Consider the following 15,692-nt stretch of genomic DNA (forward strand, 5'->3'; position numbering starts at 1 on the left):
GCTTCCCAAGGAAAAATTGTCACTCCATGGTGGTACACCTCTCTCACCTGATGACGCCACTCGCTATCGCAGTGTGGTAGGTTCGCTTCAGTATCTCTCGCATACAAGACCTGATATTTCATTCCCGGTGAACCGTGTGTGTCAATTTCTCTCGAACCCGACAACTGAACACTGGTCGGTGGTTAAAAGGATATTGCGGTATCTTCATGACACGATTGATATGGGTCTATGCTTCACAAAATCTGGTGCTCCGTTACTCAGTGCCTTCTCGGATGCGGATTGGGCTGGTGATGCAGATGATCGACGTAGTACTAGAGGCTTTGCTGTCTTTTTTGGTGGTAATCTTATTTCGTGGAGTTCACGCAAGCAGTCAACCGTCTCTCGCTCCAGTACTGAGGCCGAGTATAAGGCCATTGCAGACGCCACTGCCGAAGTCATATGGCTTCAAGTTCTTCTGAAGGAACTGGGCATTCATCTTTCACGTCCACCGGTTCTTTGGTGTGATAATATTGGTGCAACACACTTGACTGCTAATCCAATTTTTCATCGTCGATCGAAGCACATTGAGGTGGATTATCATTTCGTTCGTGAGAGAGTCACCACCAAGCAACTTGACGTACAGATCATTTCAACAAAAGACCAAGTCACTGATATTATGACCAACCCGCTTCCGTCTCCATCGTTTAATCTGTTTCGGCGCAATCTGAACATCATTCACCCATGTCTAGATTGAGGGGGGGGGGGGGGGGGTATTAGACATATTTGGTAGTATATAATTCATGATAATCATGGAGCTACGTCTCCTCCTTGATCCTCTCCGGATATCTCTCCGGCGGTAACCACCCAATGTAATCCTCGTGGTGTATATAATCAAGAGCAGGCCACCCTAGAGAGGTCGCTGCCTTCTTTCTCACAATCTCTACTTGGCTCTTTATACATATTATGTTTTAACTTTATTTATGATCTAGTGGTCTAGATTGTATTCTCTCTATATTTTTTATTTGACGTTTTGTATTTCATTTTTGTACTATTTGACGTCAAATATAAAAAGATAAAGGTAGTATTATACAGTCTTTTAGTTGGTTTTTATACTTGAAAACCGACCCATAAGTTCAAAGTTGTATATGTCCTAAATAAAAAAAATACCAAACAAAAACATGAAACACAACCATAAATATATTCAACATTAAGAGCATTAAAGCAATCAAAATGACGAATGCACGTAGGAACATGTTAAAGTGACAGGCTTGAAGGCTCTTTCGATAGCTACGGTGAAATCTACGCCATTATTTTATAAAGTTTTTATGCTATTGTACCCTCCTCAATTCATATGCATTATATGAAGTCCATGTTTGTGTTTGATTTTTGAGACTAATTTTCAGTCTCTTCATTTTATTTTATTTTAGTTCTTAAATTATTAAATACGAAAACTAAAACTCTATTTTAGTTTTTATTGTTGATAATTTGAAGACTAAAATGAAATAAAATATATAAACTAAAAATTAGTCTTTAAAAATCAAATATCGGAACATAGGATGACATGCTCGTACCCTCCTCAACTCATTTGCACCATATATAAATTAAGAGAGGATATAGGATGGATTGTTTGATATCTTTACAATCTCTTTAATCTATTTAAATTACAGTGGTTTAATATAAAATTTAATTTAAATTCTACATAAATTATAAATATATGCTCTATGAATTTCTTTTCAAACGAGTACGTGTTTAAAGTGGTTTAGTAGGAAATTTAGTTCCAACAACGGAGTAATCAAGGCATTACGCGCATTACGGTTACACGGACACCCGTACTCTCCCTCCCGAGGTCAGTCCCAACCCAAAATGGTGAATCCCCTCCTCATCTTCCTCCCCTTCCTCAGCGTCGCCGCCTTGCCCGGCAACGCCGACGCCGCAGGGCCGGACCCATGCGCAGGACGGCGGATCCACATCCGCGGCCTGCCCCCGCGCTTCAACACCGACCTCCTCCGCCACTGCGGCGCCAACGCCTTCCCGCTCGCCGACCCGTCCGCCGCGGCCACCTCGGTCCCGCCCTGCGAGTCGCTCGCCAACCACGGGCTCGGCCCTCGCACTCACCCTCGCAGCCGGTCCTGGTACCGCACCGACGCGAGGCTCCTGGAGGCCTTCTTCCACCGCCGCATCCTGGAGCGGGACTGCCTCGCCGACGACCCAGCCGATGCCGATGCCGTGTTCCTGCCCTACTACGCGGCTCTCGACGCGCTGCCGTACGTGATCGATCCGGCCCTGCTCGACGAATCCGCGAGGCACGGCGTGGCGCTGGCGGAGTTCCTGTCGCGGGACCAGGCGCATATCCTGTCTCGCCGGCACGGGCATGACCATTTCCTGGTGGTCGCGGGGTCCGCGTGGGACTACGCGCAGTCGCCGGTCGCGGAGCCGAGGCTATGGGGCTCGACGTCGCTGCTGCGACTGCCGGAGCTGGCCAACTTCACGTTCCTGACTCTCGAGTCCCGCACGTGGCCGTGGCAGGAGCACGCGATCCCGCACCCGACGTCCTTCCACCCGTCGTCTCTCGGCCACCTCCGCGCCTGGCTCGCCCGCGCGCGCCGTTCGCGTCGCGCCACGCTGATGCTCTTCGCGGGCGGCGCCTCCCGCCCGTCCCGGCCCAACATCCGGGGCTCCATCCTCTCCGAGTGCGCGAACCGCACCGACGCATGCGTGGTCGTCGACTGCTCCGGCGGCAAATGCGCGCACGAACCGGTCCGGTACATGCGCCCCATGCTGCGGTCCAAGTTCTGCCTGCAGCCGCCGGGGGACACGCCGACGCGGCGCTCGACGTTCGACGCCATCCTCGCCGGCTGCGTGCCCGTGTTCTTCGAGGACCTCGCGGCGCGGAGGCAGTACGGGTGGCACCTGCCCCCGGTGCGGTACGATGAGTTCTCGGTGCACATGCCCAAGGAGGCCGTGGTGTTCGGCGGGGTCCGAATCGTCGAGACGCTCGAGGCCGTGCCGGAGGAAGAGGTGCGGAGGATGCGGCAGCGCGTGCTGGAGGTGGCGCCGAGGGTGGTGTACCGGCGGCACGGGAGCACGCCCGAGCTGAGAGAGGCCGTGAAGGATGCCGTCGACCTCGCTGTGGATGGCGTGCTGCAGAGGATTCGGTGGCGGACGCGTGCACTGGAGGACGGACCGCCGGAGAGGATTTACGCGCAAGAGGAGGACAGCGTCGACAGATAGAGGATGAGGACCATTCCCTTCGGCTGCAACAGGACATCCACATCCAATAGTGAAATACAGTGTGTACATGTTGCTGTTGTAGTGGAGAAATGAGATTTGTGTTCAGTGTAACTGCAGTAGTTTAGTATGGTGCGAACTTGTTGGCTTCTTCGTGGTGAATCCGTGAATGGCATTTCGAACAGTCCATACCTCACCCAAGGAGCCATGACACGAAATCATTTTTGAACCATGAATGGAACGAAGTCACTTTGGAACTAAGAACGAAATGAAATAATGCAGCATCAGGAAACGCATACAGAACGAAAGAGACGAGGCTGTGTCGTTGCAAATAATGTTGAGATATAGATGGCATTGCCATTGTGTTACCGTACTATGTAGGTATAATGAAGCATTATCAACATGTATTGATGAACAGATAATTAAAACTAATTTAAAAGCAACAACACAAAAGCACCAGTGGTCTAGTGGTAGAATAGTACCCTGCCACGGTACAGACCCGGGTTCGATTCCCGGCTGGTGCAATTTTTAATTTTTTTTATTTCGTTTGCTTTTTCCCATTATTTTTTTAATCATTGTTGTTAATTGATGACCAATCCACAGTTTACTACAAGATTGTTTACTACCAGAACAGTCTCATATATATACATCGATCGAATGATCGATGAAATGCTAACCCAGAAGTGTATCCAATCCACATCACATAAAATAGTTGAATGGTTATTCATATTTGCATATTGCAGTTCAGATCAGCTTTGGGTATTTAAAAGCAATATCACAAAAGCACCAGTGGTCTAGTGGTAGAATAGTACCCTGCCACGGTACAGACCCGGGTTCGATTCCCGGCTGGTGCAATTTTTTATTTCGTTTGCGTTTTCCCATTATTTTTTTAATCATTATTGTTAATTGATGACCAATCCACAGTTTACTACAAGATTGTTTACTACCAGAACAGTCTCATATATATACATCGATGAAATGCTAACCCAGAAGTGTATCCAATCCACATCACATAAAATAGTTAAATGGTTATTCATATTTGCATATTGCAGTTGAGATCAGCCTCGGGTATGCCGAAAGAATATGGGATGAGAATAGTAAGAAAGAATTTACAAGAATTTCTTGAAGTATTCATTTGCTTCGGCCACCAGATGCTCGTCATCCCATTCATCACGGTAACTCTCAGGACGAGCTGCCTTGTTCATTGAAGTTACAGCATACATCTGCTTCCTCCATTCTTCGACTGGTGGATGGCCACATTGCTCAGCGAGCCAATCATCATACTCAAACTGCACATAAAGATATGCATATATACGACGAAAAATTCAGTTGTATCAACAGTGAAAACTTAATATTAGACGACTGCGGTCAGCTGATAAATCTTAACTAAGTATTGACAGACATCTCCAGGCTACCTGGTAATTTGCAAAATTATGTGTGTATCTCTTAGGCCATCCATGTGCTTCTAGTTTCAAATAGAAAGCCTTCACATCTTCCATCATCCTGTCTTCGGATGGAAGATTAATCCGTCCTGATAGAACTCTAGCAACCCACTTACTTTGGAGTTCAAACAGTGGGAAGGGGATAACCTGGAAAGAACAGAGGTTGGAATGTTCAAGATCTTTGAGCTTCACAGGGTAGGTTACAGGTGCATCTTAACTGGGGCATCAATTTGCAGCAAAACTGACTTTCCAAGGCAATCCGATGAAGGACAAATGAGGTGCCACTTCGGGTGGAAAAATATGCTTGTATAGTGGATCGACACGGTTGTCGTCCACGGTGATAGTGCTGTCATCTCCAAGGAATGGAAAGTCATACAGGTAGCTAGGCAACATACAAATGCAAGAAGCACATTATCAGATTCCAAATTAACGCAAAATGGCATGCTTTTGTAGGAAACGGGATGCAAGTGATACTGCAGATCACTATACCCAGTGCAGTGCATGATAACATCAGCTTTGATTGAGCTGCCATCCTGGAACACCACAGTGCCATCCTCCTGCGCATGGTCAATCTGCAGCCCGAGCATTAGATTCGCCACAACACTAACTGTGGCAGCTCCTCCAGTAGATAAAAGCTTCCATATCTTGATTCACCAGGATAAACTCATAAAAGGTAGTTTACCATGGAATGAAGCCACAGATTATCATAGCCAGGCTGCTTGTTACAGGTGGAAGCCGGTGCTGATCTATCAGCAATATGTACCTCTTCCGCCATGCTTGCGATGTCTCTCGAAATGTCAACTGCACTTGCCGAGGCCCCAATTATGATCACTACCTGTGGTTGCAAATATAGTCTTCGTTAACCACGGGAATGCATAATGGGAGCATACATCACTGGGAGGAAACACACTTGATCAAGGAATGGCTCCGGCACACGGTAATTGTGGCTATGCATCTGCTTCCCTGGCCAAGCATCTACCCCTGTCGAAGTTCGGTAAGTGTAAGAATTGATCACTGAAGGTAAAGATCATCTGGAAGTTGCAATGGCTATGAATTGTTATAGATTACTATCCACTTTCATGGATGGTCCAAACATTGCAAGCACGCACAGGAAGAGGTTGCCGTGGAGGAGTCACAGGTCAGGCAGTTCATTCCAGATCCTATCCGTGCTTAGAAGCTCAAATTAACGCGATCACAGGTTATATTTGTGGCAAAATTACCGGGAATGACGGCGAGGCGTGGCTCCGTGTAGTGACCATTGCAGACCACGACGGCATCATAGAACTCCTCCTCGCCGCTCCCCTTATCCCCGAGCTTCCTCGACGTCACAGCCCACCTCCCTCCGTCTTCCCTCCTCACACTGAGCACCTCCGTCTCGAAGCGGACGAGCCGGAGCAGGTCGAACCGGCGCGCGAACGCCTCCAGGTAGCGGAGCACCTCCTCGTGCCCGGGAAACCGGCGGGGGTCTCGGGAGCCCGCGGCGCCAGCGGCGAAGGGGAAGTCGAGGAAGCCCATGGTCTCGCGTGGCAGGTTGGTGCGGAGCGATGCGTAGAGGCTGGAATGCGTCGCCGCGGCGCCGAGCGGGTCGGAGGACGTGGCGGGAGGCGTGTAGAGCCAAGTGCCCCCAACGGCGGCGGCGCGCTCGAAGACGACGGGCGCATGGCCCTCGCGGCGTAGCTCGCGGGCGGCAACCAGGCCCGCCGCGCCCGCGCCGACGACGGCGAGGCGGAGGGAAGCCGACGGCATGGAGGGAGGTGGAGCGGGCAGCGGAGACAGGAGAGCCGTGTGGAGTTTGTGATGTTGGAACGAGCGGGCCTACCTTCTCGGCTTCTACTGCCAGTTATTCGTCGTGGAGTTTGTGATGTTGGCTTCTCCTCCCTGGAAGACGTCACGGCAACATCGCCAACCGCGGGCGGGGGCGCGGGGCGGCTGATTGCGTGGTGTGCCTAGGGCCCGTCTCGTCCTCCGGTGGGTGCGACGATCTTCTCTACAGTATTCTTCTGTCTGTTCGGCGTTGTCCGCCGCCACTGGAGGAATGAAGCCTGCACCTGTACTGTACTGTAGCCAGCCCAGCAACAACATTCCATTCTTGGGTCTGATGCCGAATGAAGCCCGCACCGGAGGAATGATACCATTTTTATTCTAGGAGACTGATGATCAATGGATAATAAATTCGAAATTTCTCTTACATTGATTTGAGTAGTTAGCTAGACAAGATAAGAGAATAATTAGTATTTTGCCACTTAAAATGTTGTCTCCTTATTATAATTATCACTGTGTCTGTAAATTATGGATCATCTGAGTCTGATGGTAAATATATGAACTCCTTTCTTTGTAATGGTAAATATCCAATTCAATCGTAAGTCTGAAATTCTAGTCTTGGGGGTCTAATGTTGAAGAGCAGCCGAGAATTGTTAATCTGTTAAACTGTCAAGTTGGGGATTCTGACAGACATATAGAGAAGTTACAGATAAAATGGGAATAAATTACAACCTTGGGAAGCGGAAATCCATGACATCAGGAGGGTAGATTGATTTTAACTATAACAGTACATCTTTGAGCAGCTTCCTATCTATACAATGAGAACGTACACGTTAAAAGGTGTCTCCCAACAAATGGATTCAGTTAGATCTAAGTTTTTGAGCTAATAATTAGGAGGGTGTTTGGTTTCTAGTGACTAGTTTTTAGTCCATCAATTTTATTTTATTTTAGTCTCTAAAGTACTAAATACGAAAACTAAAATAGAGTTTTAGTTTCCGCATTTAGCAATTTAAACATTAAAATAGAATAAAATGGAGAGACAAAAATTAGTCTCTAGAAACCAAACACCATTTTAATCTAAATATCACATGGCCAAGTCCAAGTGGGAGACCATGTCTATACCCATAGACCATGGGGATTTAGGTATCTTGAATGCAAGATTGATGAATGATGCATATTTCTAGATAACTAGGTAGGACGTTACTGAAAGCTGACAAGGATGAGTTGTGTCTTAGCCTGCTGCAAAAGAAATATCTAAAAAGAAAATCCTTAAAACAATGTGAATTCAATAATGGATCCAATTTTTGGAAAGAGTTGCTGGAAACAAGCGGGATTGTGAATTGGGGGCTTACTGTTTAAGTTAATAATGGCAATAATACTTTATTTTGGGAGGACATCTAGGTGCTAAATATTCCTTTGAAGCTAGACTTCTGTCACACCCAGATTTTAGGGGTCAAAAACTCGGGCGCGAACATAAACACCAGGTGTGCTGGGACCAAGTCTCACACATATGATGCATAGTGGCACAGGATCGAATGTCACATCTTTACTATATAATAAGATTTCTATACAAAATAAATAAATAATTACATTATAAGGAGACAACGGTCCAGCAACCCAAAGTTGACTGGGAGACGACGACCTAGACCTCTCACGAACACATCGCAGCATCCTCCATGCGCCTCATCCTGGGGTACCTGTTCTTGACCTGTGGGGGGGTGTGAGACAGCAAGAGTGAGCTCACATACGTTCATCGCTCAACAAGTTGTGGGGAATAATGTGCATGAACTCGCCAAAGGCGGGAGCTCACGTGAAGTGTAAGGCTTACCAAAGAGGATGGTTAGAGCTGAGCATTGCTTTTAAAGTTGGTCAAAATTTTATTAGCAGTTACTAAGTGTAAGTAAATACCAACCCAATTAAGTAGTAGAACAAAAGTAACAACATCACCTGCAATGCAATGCATATGACAAATTGAATTTAAGTTCCATAATTTAATCATCAGAGAGTCCTGAGCTGCTCATGACCGTGAGCTCGGCTAGTATACCAGTTTTACACTCTGCAGAGGTGGTACCCTTTACCCACAAGTCATGTTACCCATCTGCCAAGGGATCGCGACTTCCCATACACCTCTACCGAGGAGGCGAGGCAGGGTAACACTACGAGGCCTTTACAAAGTTCCACTAGCTTCAGAAAACCCGCTACAGTTTATAGGAAGCTCCAATGCAGGAATCCCTTGCAGGACCGCCATCACAGCAAAATCCTCCCGAGGGCCTCCCTACACTGACCACTCCCCTACTGCCCTTGCCCCTTTCGGGTAAGGTAGTCCTCCACTAGCTTTCCTAATTAATCAGCCAAGGGCGTCCATAAACCCTTGTGGTGGCACGTGTTTCTCAAGTTAAGCTCTATGTTCCAATTAACATTTAATGATCTTGTCATGAACATAAATAAAATAACAACATAATTGGAACATAGATATAATGAAATATTAACCCAAAACCATATAAAGCTGTAGCAGAACTACCCAAGTGATTCAGGGGTTAAACAAGGTATTCAGGATAAACAAACTAGGGTACCCTATTAGGTCCCATCAAAATTAACCTATGCAGATCATTATGATTAATTAGAACATGAGTGGGTAAAAGAAGTGATCAAGGGCACAAATTGCCTGGCACTTGAGATTCCAGGTGACAGGATGAACTTCGGGTGACTCGCAACCGCACTGCTAATCGTAGCAATACAAACAAACATGGTATATACAAAATTAACATCACACCAAACATAAGTACAAACTGAATAATAATGATCTACGTGTTTCTACGAGACTAACGCAACTTGAACGGATCAAATCGGAGTTAAAACGAAGGAGTTATGAATTTCTAATGATTTTATGTGTTTTGTACAAGATTAGATTAGAAAATAGATTTTAAATTGGCTTTCATGTCAAATCAGAGGTACTATGTGATAAACAATAATATTATAGAATTATAGAAATTGGAACGGGCTCATCTAGACTTAATATGAATTTTCTATGGATTTAACAAGAGTTTGGAATTGTTTTTATATAAGAAATTCATTTTATAACTCATTTTCTCTGATTTCCCATTTCCCTGGACTGCTCCTCAAATAACAGTTAAGACAAGGACCTCTGCGCAAGAATTCCCGTGACTCAGTGCCCACAGCGCAGGACTGCGGGTTAATTCCGTAAAACTGAAGGGGTTCTTTTAAAAGACTTCCAGGGCGAAGGGGTATCAGTAGTTCTGAGCCGTTGGATCAAAATCAAGGGCTAGGATTAGATCGGCCAAACACTGAACCAGTTGGTTTTCTGGGCCACCGGATTGAGGATCGATGGTCTTGATTTAAAGTACTGAGATCTAATTCTGACCCTACGATTGCCATCGGATGGCCTCGGACTTCCCGACCCAAGGGAAAATTCAGATTCAATCCCGGTCGTTCGCTCCGATCTAACGGTCAACCGACCGTCATCAATCCTGACGCAGACCCGAGCGCCGCTCTCCCAGGGATGGCAGCGTGGTGCTCCGGCGAGCAGTGCCCTCCCCGCCACGGTGACCGACTCGCGACATGATGTGCTGCTACACGAAGCGGAGGGCATGGCGAACACAGGGGAGTCCAACATACCATGAATTGTGGCACAGGTTGACAAGGCCACGGCGCGCGGCGGAGTTGCGGCGGCGGCGAAGTTCGGCGACAAAATTCGGGTGCTCGGTTTGATCCCCGGGCATGATTCTTCATGTACACGACCCACGTACATGGCCGAACACCCACGACCCAATATCAGCCACTAATCGTTGGTGCAAGCACGGGGCTTCGGGGCGGATGGCAGCCTACTCCCTGCGGGTTTGATTTCTTGGTCACGGGAGTGGATGATTGGTCGAGATGGATGGGAGTTGAGGGGAGAGAAGAGCAGGGCAAGGGCGCGAGGCGGCAATACTTATACCCCGCGGCTAGATCCTAATCTTCACCTGGTGCCGCGGATCTGACCGAGAGTCACGGCAGTCACACCCGCGGAGTCCGTGCTCAAGGAGGCCATGACCGAGAATCTCGTTGGCGCCGTTGCCCGAGATCGCTGGCAGCTCCACCGGGTTCGGTTGTGGAATCACCGGAGTCCGCGCATCAATTGCCTGCGCATGAAGCGGAGCAGAGATAAGGAGAGGGGATGAAGCTGACCAATGGGTCCCACACGACGGTGACAAAGCGCAAAAACGCGTGGAAAACACCAGTTGGGCCGCGCAGAGGGAAATGGGCAGTGGGCCGAATAGGGCGTTTGCGGCCCAGTTAGGTTATTTCCCATTTTCTTTTGTTTTTATTTTCTATTTTCTTTTATTTACAATTCTTTTTGAATCCAAAATTTGAATGTAATCTCAAGTGCAAATTTAAACTCATTTGAACTATGCATATTGGTCATACCAAATTATGAGGATGTTATTTAATTATTATATTATTTTATATTGGATATTATTTCCCCCCTTTCCTCTAATCTTCTTCTCCTTATTATTATTTTATCTTTGTTCATATCATTATTATTTTAAATGCACAAACAAAAATCCAAGATTATGCCACGTTTTTTTTTGTCTTAGTGGAGTTTTACTCATTTTTAATCATGATCAGACACATGTGATGATAGATAGAGATGCACACACATACATAAACGAATGTAATTTCTCCTTTTTGATTTTCTTAAGAAGTGGGTATTACAACTTCCCAAGTTTGTATAGTATCTGTCCTAACAAGCCTTGCCTAGTGGCTGACTGTTGGGTGGCCGGAATGCCAGTTTCAGAAGATCTACTGAAGATATGAGAAATGGGAAAGCTTGATGGGTGTGCTAGATAATTCACAAATCCATAATAATGAGCAGGAGGATTGTCACTTTGGCTTTTGAAAAATCTGGGGCTTACTTCACGACTCACGAGATCTATGTACAGAAACGTAATGTCTAGGGGTGTCATCAACAAGAGAATGGAAAAACTATGACAAAATAAAACACCTACGAAAAGTAAAGTTTTCAATAAGAAGTGGCAAGGAAATAGTAAGTGTTGTTTGTGTGGGGTTCTATTTTTTTAAAAAACTGGCAAGAGAATTGCCTGTTATATTAAAAAGAAGGTGAGAGCCAGCGAGGGCTAAAATATACAAATACATCACACTAGGGAAGGAGACATTAAGTATGGTTTCGAGAACAAGTTCTTGTCAAGGATGTTATTTTTTTAATGATGCATGTTTTATTAATTTTCAATCTGTAATGCCGTATGTAGGAAACTACAAAAGGCTGGAACATTTTTTGTTTCCATTATCAAAAAAAAAAATGTCCCAAAACCAACCCCTCCCCTTTCCCAAAACCTACAACAGCCTTGCTAAGTGTTTTGCTCCTCCTAGAATCCACATGCGGATTTGCTCCTTAATCATCGCTATAGTCTGTGTCTGAGAGCACCTAGAGGGGGGGGGGTTGAATAGGTGATCCTGTAAAACTTGAACTTAATGCCACAAAAACTTGGTTAAGCGTTAGCACAGTATTGCCAAGTGGCTAGAGAGGAGTCTTAGCGAAACACAATAACCACAGGAGAATCAACACAGGTAGACACAGTGGTTTATCCCGTGGTTCGGCCAAGTACAGCACTTGCCTACTTCCACGTTGTGGCGTCCCAACGGACGAGGGTTGCAATCAACCCCTCTCAAACGGTCCAAAGACCCACTTGAATACCACGGTGTTTGCTTTTCTTTTCTATATCCCGTTCGCGAGGAATCTCCACAACTTGGAGTCTCTCGCCCTTACAAAGATGTTCACAAAGAATCACGGAATAAGGGAGGGATTAGCAACTCACACAAGACACAAAGATCACAGCAAATACGCACACACAAGGCCCAGACTTAAGCTCAAAAGACTAGCACACTAGAACGGAGCTCAAATCACTAGAATGTCGAACAAGTGCGCAAGAATGGAGTGTGAGTGATCAAGAGTGCTCAAGGAATGCTTGGTGTGCTCCTCCATGCGCCTAGGGGTCCCTTTTATAGCCCCAAGGCAGCTAGGAGCCGTTGAGAGCAATCTGGGAAGGCAATTCTTGCCTTCTGTCGCCTGGCGCACCGGACAGTCCGGTGCACCACCGGACACTGTCCGGTGCGGATTTCCTTCCTTATTTGGCGAAGCCGACCGTTGGCAGCCTTGGAGCTGTTGGCGCACCGGACACTGTCTGGTGCACACCAGACAGTCCGGTGCCCCCTCCCGACCGTTGGCTCGGCCACGTGTCTCGCGCGGATCGCGCAGCCGTCCGTTGGCCCGGCCGACCGTTGGCTCACCGGACAGTCCGGTGCACACCAGACAGTCCGATGAATTATAGCCGTACGCCGTTAATTTATTCCCGAGAGCGGCAAGTTCGCCTGAGCCAGCCTGGCACACCGGACACTGTCCGGTGCACCACCGGACAGTCCGGTGCACCCAGACAGAGCTGGCTTTGGCTGAACAATGGCCATCTCTTCTCCAATTCGATTTCTCCTGTTTCCAGCACTTAGACACAATACATTAGTCACTAAAACAATGTACTAAGTCTGAGAAACATACCTTTATACTTGATTTGTACTTTGTCCACCATTTGACACTTAGGCACTTGTGTTGGACACTAAATCACCAAAACACTTAGAAATGGCCCAAGGGCACATTTCCCTTTCAATCTCCCCATTTTTGGTGATTAATGCCAACACAACATAAAGCAAGTAGAACAAGTACAAAATCAATTCAAATAAGAACTCAAATTTGTTTTGAATCAAATTTGGCATATATGGATCATTCTTTGCCACCACTTGGTTTGTTTTTGCAAATCAAACTCAATTTCCTATCTCTAAGTCAAACGCACATGTTGAAACTTAAATAGAGATATTTCACGAAAAATTGATCAAGGATTCAAAAACTCCCCCTTTTTACCATAATTAAACCTTCCCCCACAGGAGACCAACTTTCGACACTAAGAGCAATTAAGAGTATTTTGACAAACAAAAACTCTAACTCTATTATTTTCAAAATTCACAAGTGGTAGCTGGTCCATTTATTGCTTTGGCCTTATTTTCTCCCCCTTTGGCATCAAGCACCAAAACGGGATCAATTTTGGCCCTTTAACCCCATTGCCTCACCAAAATTCTTCAACTAAGAGTAAAAGGCAATAAGAGTACTAAGATGAACTTGGAAGAAGTTACTCGTTCATCGGAGTGCAGTGGAAGTCTTGCATGGTCCAAGTTCACCTTTTCCCTTTCAATCCTCCTTTTGAGACTAAATTAAGCAAACTCAAGCACACAGTTAGTCTCAAAGGGTCAAGTTGTAGCACATCTCCCCCTAAATTTGTGCATCACTTGCAAATGGACTTGTAAGGTCCGGGGAGTGCTTGTACAACTTGAGCACTATAAACAAAATGCATAAGGAACATGATTAAAGGCATAAACACATGTATGCTATAAATCAATCCAAGTTCCGCGAATCTAAGACATTTAGCTCACTACGCAACTTGCAAAAGGTCTACTCATCTAAAGGCTTGGTAAAGATATCGACTAGCTGGTTCTCGGAGCTAACATGAAACACTTTGATATCTCCCTTTTGCTGGTGGTCTCTCAAAAAGTGATGCCGGATGTCTATGTGCTTTGTGCGGCTGTGTTCAACAGGATTATCCGCCATGCTGATAGCACTCTCATTATCACATAGAAGTGGGACTTTGCTCAAATTGTAGCCAAAGTCCCTGAGGGTTTGCCTCATCCAGAGTAGTTGCGCGCAACACTGTCCTGCGGCAACGTACTCGGCCTTAGCGGTGGATAGGGCAACAGAAGTTTGTTTCTTAGAGCTCCATGACAAGGGACCTTCCTAAGAATTGGCACATCCCCGATGTACTCTTCCTATCGACCTTACATCCAGCATAGTCGGAGTCTGAATATCCAATCAAGTCAAAGGTAGTCCCCTTTGGATACCAGATCCCGAAACAAGGCGTAGCGACTAAATATCTAAGAATTCACTTCACAGCCACTAAGTGACACTCCTTAGGATCGGATTGAAATCTAGCACACATGCATACGCTAAGCATAATATCCGGTCTACTAGCACATAAATAAAGTAAAGACCCTATCATAGACCGATATGCTTTTTGATCAACAGACTTACCTCCTTTGTTGAGGTCGGTGTGTCCGTCGGTTCCCATAGGAGTCTTTGCGGGCTTGGCGTCCTTCATCCCAAACCTCTTGATCAAATCTTGGGTGTACTTTGTTTGGGAGATGAAGGTTCCATCCTTGAGTTGCCTCACTTGGAACCCAAGGAAGTAGCTTAACTCGCCCATCATCGACATCTCGAATTTCTAAGTCATCACCCTGCTAAACTCTTCACAAGACTTTTGGTTAGTAGAACCAAATATTATGTCATCGACATAAATTTGGCACACAAAAAGATCACCATCACAAGTCTTAGTAAAAAGAGTTGGATCGGCTTTCCCAACCTTGAAAGCATTAGCAATTAAAAAGTCTCTAAGGCATTCATACCATGCTCTTGGGGCTTGCTTAAGTCCATAGAGCGCCTTAGAGAGCTTACACACGTGGTCGGGGTACCGTTCATCCTCGAAGCCAGGGGGTTGCTCCACGTACACCTCCTCCTTGATTGGCCCGTTGAGGAAAGCGCTCTTCACATCCATTTGGAACAACCTGAAGGAATGGTGAGCGGCATATGCTAGCAAGATATGAATGGACTCTAGCCTAGCCACAGGAGCAAAAGTCTCCTCAAAGTCCAAACCTGCGACTTGGGCATAACCTTTTGCCACAAGTCGTGCCTTGTTCCTTGTCACTACCCCGTGCTCGTCTTGTTTGTTGCGGAACACCCACTTGGTTCCCACAACATTTTGCTTGGGACGAGGCACCAGTGTCCAAACTTCATTTCTTTTGAAGTTGTTGAGCTCCTCCTGCATGGCCAACACCCAGTCTGGATCTAGCAAGGCCTCTTCTACCCTGAAAGGCTCAATAGAAGAGACAAAGGAGTAATGCTCACAAAAATTAACTAATCGAGATCGAGTAGTTACTCCCTTGCTAATATCACCCAAAATTTGGTCGACGGGATGATCCCTTTGAATCATTGCTCGAACTTGGGTTGGAGGTGCCGGTTGTGCTTCTTCCTCCATTACATGATCATCTTGTGCTCCCCCTTGATCACACGCCTCCTGTTCATCATCTTGAGTTGGGGGTTGCACCATTGTTAAGGAAGAAGGTTGATCTTGCTCATCTTGTTCCTGTGGCCGCACATCTCCAATCGCCATG

The 15,692-nt window shown here is 46.3% G+C and overlaps 2 protein-coding genes and 2 non-coding genes across 4 annotated transcripts; 3 read left to right on the forward strand and 1 right to left on the reverse strand.

Annotated features, from left to right (window-relative positions):
* The first annotated feature begins 1,784 nt into the window (after nucleotides 1–1,784).
* Nucleotides 1,785–3,395, forward strand: LOC100384410 (putative xyloglucan galactosyltransferase GT19). The gene has a single exon (NM_001176952.2). The coding sequence runs from the start codon at nucleotides 1,843–1,845 to the stop codon at nucleotides 3,208–3,210; it is 1,368 nt and encodes a 455-aa protein (NP_001170423.1). The 5' UTR covers nucleotides 1,785–1,842; the 3' UTR covers nucleotides 3,211–3,395.
* Nucleotides 3,396–3,660: 265 nt separating this feature from the next.
* TRNAG-GCC (transfer RNA glycine (anticodon GCC)) lies at nucleotides 3,661–3,731 on the forward strand. The gene has a single exon. It is a non-coding gene; the product is annotated as a tRNA-Gly (tRNA).
* Nucleotides 3,732–3,990: 259 nt separating this feature from the next.
* Nucleotides 3,991–4,061, forward strand: TRNAG-GCC (transfer RNA glycine (anticodon GCC)). Its single transcript has one exon. It is a non-coding gene; the product is annotated as a tRNA-Gly (tRNA).
* An 85-nt stretch (nucleotides 4,062–4,146) lies between these two features.
* Nucleotides 4,147–6,705, reverse strand: LOC100284450 (disulfide oxidoreductase/ monooxygenase). Its single transcript, NM_001157345.2, has 7 exons — nucleotides 5,870–6,705; nucleotides 5,560–5,630; nucleotides 5,332–5,484; nucleotides 5,139–5,221; nucleotides 4,896–5,031; nucleotides 4,623–4,796; nucleotides 4,147–4,496 (listed from the first exon to the last, which is right to left on the reverse strand). Exons 1-7 carry the CDS (start codon nucleotides 6,393–6,395, stop codon nucleotides 4,317–4,319), a joined length of 1,323 nt encoding a protein of 440 aa, NP_001150817.1. The 5' UTR covers nucleotides 6,396–6,705; the 3' UTR covers nucleotides 4,147–4,316.
* Between the last annotated feature and the right edge of the window lie 8,987 nt (nucleotides 6,706–15,692).

The sequence above is a fragment of the Zea mays genome, chromosome 1 (assembly GCF_902167145.1).
Source record: "Zea mays cultivar B73 chromosome 1, Zm-B73-REFERENCE-NAM-5.0, whole genome shotgun sequence".
NCBI classification, from domain to species: domain Eukaryota; kingdom Viridiplantae; phylum Streptophyta; class Magnoliopsida; order Poales; family Poaceae; genus Zea; species Zea mays.

Excerpts from the sequence above, each read along its gene's own strand:
- LOC100384410 (NM_001176952.2), top strand. The coding sequence starts at position 1,843 with ATGGTGAATCCCCTCCTCATCTTCCTCCCCTTCCTCAGCGTCGCCGCC.
- LOC100284450 (NM_001157345.2), bottom strand. The coding sequence starts at position 6,395 with ATGCCGTCGGCTTCCCTCCGCCTCGCCGTCGTCGGCGCGGGCGCGGCG. Across the intron at positions 5,032-5,138 it reads GTTATCATGCACTGCACTGG|CTACCTGTATGACTTTCCAT; the intron begins GTATAGTGATCT and ends TATGTTGCCTAG. Across the intron at positions 4,497-4,622 it reads ATAATTTTGCAAATTACCAG|TTTGAGTATGATGATTGGCT; the intron begins GTAGCCTGGAGA and ends CTTTATGTGCAG.